General features: G+C 39.0%; 1 protein-coding gene across 1 annotated transcript; it reads left to right on the forward strand.

Annotated features, from left to right (window-relative positions):
* Positions 1 to 8,378: 8,378 nt before the first annotated feature.
* On the forward strand, positions 8,379 to 9,677 carry LOC131659660 (uncharacterized). Its single transcript, XM_058928817.1, has one exon. It carries the CDS (start codon positions 8,379 to 8,381, stop codon positions 9,675 to 9,677), a length of 1,299 nt encoding a protein of 432 aa, XP_058784800.1.
* The last annotated feature ends 220 nt before the right edge of the window (positions 9,678 to 9,897 follow it).

The raw sequence follows: 9,897 nt of genomic DNA on the forward strand, positions 1-9,897 counted from the left end.
GCCTTAGGATAGATTGAGGAAACCAAAGTCAAACTCTAAGTTTTTTCATGTAACTTCAATCCTGATTTTTTGTAATGGGCTTTCTTGTGTTTGTAAGCAACTCAACCTCCAGGATGTAATTTCCCATTTGAATGTGTCTTTGACTTGTGTGTTGTACATTAACTTGCCATGTTTATTTGACTTTCGTAATCAATATAAATGATTTTGTACACTTGAATGAATCTGAAACCAAATGACCTTGATGGGCATATAGGATGACCAAGAGAAATGACTTCGGTCAAAAGGTCAACATTCCATGGTTGACTTTGACCAAAAAAGTCGAAGTTGTGCCATTACTTCTAGCATTCTCCCAATGACTCCAAACATTTCCAAACCTTTTTCTCATTATACACCGAATTATCCAAGTCTTGCATGAGAGTAAAAACCTTTCAAACTTCTTTAATTTTACAACATCATTAACCTTGCATGAGGACCAAAGAGATAACATCTTGCCCTTAAGTAACACAGTTACTTAGAATCAATAATAAACAAAACCTTGATTTATGGAATGAAACCTAGTGAATTCACATCATTCTCTTGTGCAAAATCCATAATCAATGCCTTGTGGTTAAAGGAATAGAAAACCTTCTTGATAAATGATGGCAACTGATGAAATACGTCCTCAGTAAAACCCAATGAAGCTGGCCCACACCTTTGATCATTTCAAGAATTAGGGAATTAACCCTAGTTACCAAGATCTTTGTTCCCATGCCAAATATATTGATTAATGATGCATGATATTATGTTGATGCCCTAATGGAGTATGTACATGAGATGAGAAGTCTAAGCCAGTTAAAAATTAAAGGGTAGGACAAATTTGGGGTATGACATGGGTATAAATAAATCTTTGAGCCATTATCCTTTGCTTTTTAAACCGTGAACCAAGCCACGTTACAACCATTGAAAGTCCTAACTGAAGCGTGGTTAGTTCGAAAGCATACTGTCACCAAAAAGGTATCCTGACTACTTAAGGTTTGCCATAACTGCTAAGTTGATATCTTGTTTTTACAAAAATCACGTTTTATAGACATCACGCTTTTACATCTCCTGTTTTAATGTTTTTCAAAAAAACTCAAGACAGGCGTATGCATTGCATCTCATGAATTCATTATTAAACATATTATGTTACTAATTTCAAATGTTAGCATCAAAAATAATTTGCGCAGGGTATGACTAATGACTCAAAGTTATCCCGACCAACAAAGATTACTCCAAGAAGCAATGTCTCCTACTGTCATACCCCAAAATTTACCCGATGTGATTCCCATTTCGATTCATTAAGGATGTTAAAAATTAGGAGCCATAGGGTCTGATATACCTATTATCAAACTCGCTCTCCTATAAAACTCCTGTATAGATTGGTTTAAAATAATAAGGGTGTAAATAGCAAAATCTTTTTAAATTCAATTGGCATTTGGTCTTTCCTTTCGCTTCTTAGGAAAAGAAAAGAGAGGGGTGTGTTTTAAGAAAAAGGGCCCAATAGGCCCATTTGCTTATCTTCGTTTAACCATTTTTATTTAACCTTTTTTTTACTAGTTTTGAGATTATTAGTATTTTATTATTGGTTTAATTAAATTAATTATTATTAATGTTTAAGATAATACTAGTATTATTTTAGATGTTATTATTAATTGATAATATTAAACTTAATAATCATTTGCAATTGTCATAAGTTATTAAATGGTTAATTAAAATAATTAATAGATTAACTAAGATTATTAGCTATTAAGTGGTTAGTTGAATAATTAAATAATTTAAGCAAGACCATTAAGTTTTGGCTGTTGGACTGTTAATGCTAGGCTGAAAAAGAGAACAAAGGGAGTTGGGCCGGTTCGTTTTCGCACATGGGCCAGGGATAGTGAACCGGGTCAAACCGACCCGGCCACTATTCATCATCCCCTTCCCACCTCCAAGGCCGCCGCTGCAGACAAACAATACAAACCCTAATCTAACAATTTCGCCCAGGCCCATGGATTGAGTAAAAAAAAACGCATCGTGAATCATAAGCACAACCAACCATAAACTAAAGAAACAAATCTCAATCAATAACTGAATCAGATCAAACTTAAGGGAAAAAAGATTTTATTGAATCAAGGGATAATATTACAAACAAATCAAATCCTAAAACTAATTAACAAACAGATTCGTAATCAAATCTTAATCTAAGTTTTCCTAATCAAACAAAACCCTAACTCTATAAAAGAAAAATCAGAAAAACAGAAGAGGGGATCGGGAATTTTCCGGAAGAACTCGAAGCGTCGCCGCGAGACTCCTCATCGTACCTGCAAATCACGCACAAAAAAGAGGATTAGGAGAGGAATCTGGAGCATACACGTTCCTGAATTCAAGAAATTAAGGTAACAGATCTTAAACTTAGCTTAATTTTTTGTTTGAATCGAATGCATGCATGTTGTTTGGAGTGTTTTTCTGGAAAGATAGGGTAAGTTTCTTGGGGATCTGGGGTTTCTGGGTTTAGAATCTTTGAATGTATGAGTGTTCCGGTTGAATATCAACCGGTAAACTGGAGACTGCGGCGGCGGACGGAGGGGATAGGGCCGGAAATTGGGTAGGAGGCGGCGGTTCGCGGTGGGGGGGGGGGGTGGATTGTTCTTGTAATTCTGAATTTTTGTTTGTTTGAGAGAGAGAGAGAGGAGAGAGCGAAAGAAACAGAGAGAGAAGAGGGAGCGGAGAAATGAAATGAGGCTTTTTTTGGTTTTTTTGCTTTGGTTAACCGTCCCCCATCACCGACCGTTGATCACGCGCCACGTGGCCTCTTCATGGCCATCTGGTTGATCCACTGAACATGATTCAGTGTAGATCCCTTCCCCATACTCCTTTAATCCAAAGAGGCATGCTGTCCCTTAGATGACCACGTATGAAGATCCAACGGTCTCTGATCCTGAACATACACCGTAACCATACGCCCTCACCGTATCTGATCCAAAAGGGCTAAACTGCTATTGGGCTCAGCCCAGTTCCTATTCACACACCCCCAAATCTACTTATCCTAAGTAAAATACACCTCCCCTGTGAATAAACAAAATAAAGCTTATTTAAATTAATTTTAAAGATTAATTTGGTTAATGTTTTTTATGTAACTAATTAATTAAAACTTGTTAATTGTTTTTTTTATAACTAATTAAGTAAATTTCTGAAATTTGCTTAATTTGTTTTTATTAATAACTTAATTTCTCCTCGAACCGACTAAATCCATTAGTCGTATTAGACGAGAAATAGATTTTTCTGACTAATTCATAAATTTAATTAATTCTTATTAATTCTCTCCTCGACCCGATTGAAACTATCAGTCGCTTTAGGCGAGAGATAAAAATACACAAACTAAAACACAATTAATTCGCTGCCCGCGATGATCGAATCTATCGATCTGAGTAACCAGCGATGCCCATCAATCTGTTAGCTATACTGGTCGAATCTATCGATCACCGCATCTAACAGTAACAAATTAAATCAAGGTTGTACGCCAACCTCAAAACACTTTCACCCTTCAAATCAAATTCAACTACGATAGGCTATTCAAAAAGCCTCTAAAAACAATTTCAAATCACAAATTCAACCATAAGGCGTACAACCTTGTCCCCGAACTACGTGGACTCTGATCCTCCATAAGGAGGTACGTAGGCATTTGGTAACAAGGCGAGTCTCCCCCCTAAAAATCTCAATCCAGTTTTAAACCTTAATTTTTACCCTTTTCATTTTATTAGCTATAAACCTTATCTTTTGCCATGAACCCTTATCTTTGCAATGTTAGCCTTTAGGAAAGGGTTGAGGGTGCCTAACACCTTCCCTCAACCTGATTATAATAACTTACCCTGAATCTCATATCTGCGTAGGGTTTCCTATTCGCCCTTCAGAATAGGTGGCGACTCTCTAAGTTTAAATTTTTAGGGCAGGTTGCTACAGCTGGCGACTCTGCTGGGGACATACACATATGGTGAATTATTATGCTCCTAAGGCTTGAGAGGATTTAGGTTTAGGTTTGTGGTTTAGGGTTTGTGGCGCATTTTAGGGTTTGGCAAACTTGCCACGTTTAGGGTTTGGGGGAAGGTTTATCTTTTTAGTAATGATTTTTTTTTTTATTATTTATTTATTTATTGTTTTTTTTATTAAATATTTATTTGCCATATTTGCATTAAATGTTAATTGTTATATAATTTGCATTATTGGGTATATTTCACTGCTGTTAAGCCTAAGCGTGGGGATTATAATAATGACCAGAGGGGAATTACATCGCCTACGAGTCTTATTATAATTCCACTCAGAGTGGGTTAAATATTCGGAAAGTTCTGATACGAGGCTCGACCTTGTTGAGGGGTGGACTGGGTAGTTAGCTGATCTCTCTGGGAACCAACCCCTAAAATTCGAACCTCATGGACCAATGAGTTGTTCTAAAATCCAAAGAGACAAAAAGTCTCGGCGGCTACGAATGATCCCATGAGACCTTCTAGAACTTCCCATGGGAAGGGTAGGCTCCCGAGCCGTTACGTCGAACCTATGAACTTAGGGCCTACGTGATTATATGTTGAATATGTGCTTATTATTATTATTATAATATTGTGTTTTTTTTGTATAATTGTTTGCATGCATCATACATCATATGCATATTTTTATCATGTCTTATCCACAGGTGAAAAAAAAAGAGAAAAAAGAAGAATAAAAAAATAATAATAATTCTTTTGGTGAAAATTCAGGAAAAATGAATGCTAAGAAGCCTATTGTCCACCTCACCGTCTCAGTGCCTGACATCAAGAAATTGAGAAATATAAGGGATAAGATGTCATCAACTGCTTTGAACAGGTTTGAAGGCCGTTATGGAGATATTTTGGACTTGCTCAAGGTTAAGGTTCAAGAAGAAGCAATCACCGCTTTGATCCAGTTTTATGATCCGCCGCTCAGATGTTTCACTTTTCAGGATTTTCAGTTGACTCCTACTTTGGAGGAGATGGATGCTATGCTTGGGTTTTCAAGAATTAAAAAAGTATTTTATACAGGTGCTGGAAAAAGGGCTGAAATGTCTGATTTAGCCAAAGCTTTGGAAGTGCCCGTTGCGGATTTAGAAGCTAATCACAAAACCGATGGAGGAATACAAGGAATTAAAAGAACTTATTTGGAAACTCAAGCTATGTCTTATGCTCAAAAGAAACAATGGGACATTTGTGGACATTTTTTGGCTCTTTTAATTTTTGGTGTTGTTTTACTTCCTAATAAGGCGGAATATGTTGATGATGCTGCTATCCATGTCTTTACCTCTTTCAGAAATTCAAAAGAGGATCCAACTCCTACCATTCTTGCTAATATTTACTATACTATCCATGATCGGTATGAAAAGAAAAGTGGAGCAATATCTTGTTGTCTTCATTTATTGTATTCGTGGTTGACTTCTCATCTTTACAAGGCTAGCTACTTAATCAAAGACTTGACTAGGCATGAATGGTCTCAAAAGCTAAGGGCTCTCAATGCGGATTCTATTCTTTGGTTTGCGAGAAAATTAAATTCTGAAAGAATTATCTATAAATGTGGAGAATTTAATAATGTGCCTTTAATGGGAACTTTGGGTTGCATCAATTATAATCCCGTGCTTGCATTGCGCCAATTGGGTCATTCTATGGATTGTGAGCCTTCCGATCAACAAGTGGAAGAAATGTTCTTAAGTGACAATGGGAAAGGAGATCCAAGGACACTAAAGAAAATCATTCAAGCTTGGAAACATGTTCAAACAAAGAACTATGGGCCAAAGAACATTGTTGCTAAGGAACCTTACACTAGATGGGTTCAAGAGAGAGTTGGAAGAATTTTGCTACCTTTTATTGTGGATCCCACATACAAGCCCGATTCTCCTAATCCTATTTCTCTATCCATCGAAGAGATAGAAGGAATCAAGGCTGCCCTAGAGGCATCCCGTAAGGAAAAGGAAGAATTAGAGCTTGACATACTTCGACTTTCCAACGAAAAAAGTCAACTGCGCTTCGATCTTAAAGAGAAGAACCAAGAGCTTCAAGCTGCTAAAGAAGAAAATGATAGACAAAGGGGTAAAAGAAAGCGTGCAACCGAGGGAGTTCTAAGTGCTAATTTCAATCTAGAGGCAAATAATGAGAGGTTGGCACAAGCAGATATAGAAATTGCGAGGTGGAGAAGGCGTTATGAAAAGGCTTCCCATGACAAAGCGGAATCCGAGAAAAATCTAGAAGCTGTGGTCTTTGAGTTGACAGATAGAACTAAGGACCAAGAAGTGGAAATAAGGGATTTAAAGTATGATCTTCAAGAGGCTCGCAATGCTGGACAAGAAGAACACACAAGAAGAGTAGCCGCGGAGGAAGCACTTTTACTACGCACCGATGAGCGTCTTAGAGCACTTTAAGCTTTGACTTTGATGAGGCAATTACTGCTAAGGCAAAAAGAGTTGTGCGATGCTGCAAGGGATGAAAGGGATTATTGGGAAAGACAATACACAATTGTTTCTACTGCTTATGAGCATGTGAGTATGGTTCCCAAGATGCTCAAAGACTACGAAAAATGTCGCGATGATTATGATAAGTTGGTTTATTTGTGCAATGACTTGATCCTAGACATTCCAAAGAGTTTGGCAAAGGCGGAGTCATCTCTTGTTGTCCTTCCCAAAGAAGTCAAAGAATTCATGGAGCTTTGTAGGGACATGGTGGACAAATTCAAGGAGGACATTCATAGGCGTTCTTAGATATTTATTAGTTTTTGCTTTAAAATTAAGAATCTTGTTTCTGTTGATGTTTATTTCTTTTCACAAAGTTGAACAATTTTAATTTGTACTTCCTTTAACTTATTTCAAATTAATAAAGTGTGTTTATTTCCGCATTATTCAATTTTTTTGCAATTTTTCACCAAAAAGAATTATTCAAAAAAAGGTTCCTACTACAAAAAAAAAAAAGAAGAAAAAAGAAGAAAAAAGAATATATATATATATATATAGACATATATGTTAATATATAAATATATATATAAATATATTATAATAACAATGTGGATAAGACATGAGCATAGCATTTGCATATCATTCATAGCACGCGCAACATTGCATTTCTTTTCAAAACATTAAAAGGAAAACTGTCTTCATCTCCAGTCACACCATTGCAACCCGATCACTCATCCAGACTAGAGCTCAGAAGAAGAAAGCAATGGAACAGCTAGAGCAGAACCAAGCCGCCCTTCGTGAAGAAATGACCCAGCTGAAAGGTACTGTTGAAGACCTCCAGGGAGGAATGGCCCAAGTGCTGAGCTTCATGAAAGACCTCAAAGATAAGCAAGACAAAGCTAAAGAAGTTCATGATCAGTATGAAGAGATACCTAAAGATGGCAACCCATTGTTAGGATATGTTCGAGGCTATGACCCTCACAAAACGAATGCTCACGCATCTAAAAGGGTCACCACGACCCATGAAGAGGGAAAGGCTTCTCAAGAAGGATTTATCCCTACTACTCAGAAAGAAGGGACGTCTCGCACAGTTCGCATTCCAATCAACAATCCGCTTAGGGATGAGGACTACTTGGACCTACAGTATGGGGACACTAATGACACAGATCAAGTCCCTCAACCAAAGCTGACCTCTGCTGATTCTGGGGAGAATTCCAAAGAGAGTGGACAAATCAAGGCGCTGGAAGAAAGGATGAAAGCAATGGAAGGATATGATGCCTTCGATGTGGATACATATGAAATGAGCTTGGTGCCGGATTTGACTATTCCTCATAAATTCAAGATACCCGACTTTGAAAAGTACAAGGGACTCTCTTGTCCGAGGAGTCACTTGCGCATGTATGTGCGAAAAATGGCTGCTTATGCTCATGATCAAAAGCTGATGATGCATTTTTTCCAAGATAGCTTGAGTGGAGCATCGGTTGACTGGTACATGCAATTAGAGAAGTCTCACATCCGAAGCTGGACCGACCTTGCTAATACGTTCCTAAAACAATATAAATACAATTTGGACATGGCACCCGATCGGATGCAACTCCAAAATTTGTCACAAAAGAAAGAGGAATCGTTTAAGGAGTATGCACAGAGATGGAGGGAAATGGCTTCCCGAGTCCAACCTCCCCTGTTGGAAAAGGAACTCGTAAAAATGTTTATGGCTACATTACAAGGGCCATACTACGATAAAATGGTAGGGAGTGTGTCCTCAGGGTTTTCAGATTTAGTGGTTATTGGTGAAAGGATAGAAGACGGAATTAAGAGCGGGAAAATACAAGGAGTATCATCTAACTCTTATCACTCAAAGAGGCCCACCTCAACCTTCGCTAAAAAGAAGGAAGGGGAGACCAACGCAGTAGTGCATCAAGAGTTTAGACCTCCTATGACATACTCACCTCAACCAAGATTCCAAGGCCCTCCGAGGAAGTTCGACCCTTTGCCCACTTCTAAAAGCGAGATACTGAAGCATCTATTAAACAAGCAGTTAGTGGAACTCAGGCCTATGCCACCTCCGATTCCCGGAAAGACTATGCCCAATTTCAAAGCTAATGAGAGGTGTGAATTTCACGCCAATTCTCCGGGGCATACATTGGATAAATGTTGGGCCTTTAGGCACAAGGTTCAGGACCTGATAGAGTCAGGAGCAATTGCTTTTGACAAACCTAATGTGAAGACAAACCCTATGCCCCGTCATGATGGCACAGTCAATGCAATAGAGGTAGTCACCGAGCAAGAGTTTGTTCAACAGCGGAGCTCCCCCATAGATGCCCTTAAGAGGTATCTACTTGCAAAGGGGTTCGTCCTCGAACATAACGAAGCCTTTAAGACAACCTTGCAAAGACTCGTGAATCAAGGGGTAGTTCAGTTTAAAGAATATCCTGAGGAAGAGTATGTGGCCATGCTGGACAGGAATGAACCGTTAATGATACCAAGACAAGGGGCAAGGAAGACGTTGATCATCCCTTGCGCCAAAGCCACACTGCTGATACCCGCACAAGTACACACTAGGATTATCCCAGTCAGGGATCCATATCCTGTGGACAAGATGAAAGCAGTTCCATGGGAATATGAGTCTAATGCTAGTACCGATGTGACAAACATCGTCGGGCCTGGGGGTATGACTCGTAGCGGTCGCATATTCAATACTGCTAAATCAAAAGAGAATTTAGCACAAGCAAATGATCAAGCTACTGTGGCCCCTACTGAAAGAAGCACACCCATAGACACGGAGATCACTAACAAAGATGCCGAAGAATTCTTGGCATTAATCAAGAAAAGTGATTATAAGGTAGTGGATCAGTTACACCAAACTCCATCCAGGATATCACTCCTCTCGCTGTTAATCCATTCAGAAAAACATCGAGACACCCTGATGAAGATCTTGAGTGCTGCCCATGTAACCAAAGACATCACTGTAAATCAATTTGATGGAATGGTGGCTAATATTACTGCTGGGGCATGCTTAAGCTTCAGTGAACACGAGTTGCCCTCACAAGGGAAAGAGCATAACAAAGCCCTGCATATCTCCATACAATGTGGGAAAGTTCATCTGTCTAGAGTGCTGATCGACACGGGATCGTCATTAAATGTGATGCCAAAGGCCACCTTAGACAAGATAGATTTGGAAGGACTGGTAATAAGACCAAGCCGTCTGGTGGTCAAAGCCTTTGATGGGTCGTAAAGCCCGGTGTTTGGAGAGGTGGACCTCCCTGTGGTAATAGGCCCTCACGCTTTCTGCATCAATTTCCAAGTGATGGAGATTGAGCCTGCCTACACATGTTTATTAGGACGCCCTTGGATCCATGCTGCTGGGGCAGTTACCTCTACTCTGCATCAAAAGGTGAAATTTGTGGATGGAAACTCTATAGTAACCGTCAGTGGGGAGGAGGACATATTTGTCA

This window comes from Vicia villosa, linkage group LG3, assembly GCF_029867415.1.
Source record: "Vicia villosa cultivar HV-30 ecotype Madison, WI linkage group LG3, Vvil1.0, whole genome shotgun sequence".
Lineage (NCBI taxonomy): Eukaryota > Viridiplantae > Streptophyta > Magnoliopsida > Fabales > Fabaceae > Vicia > Vicia villosa.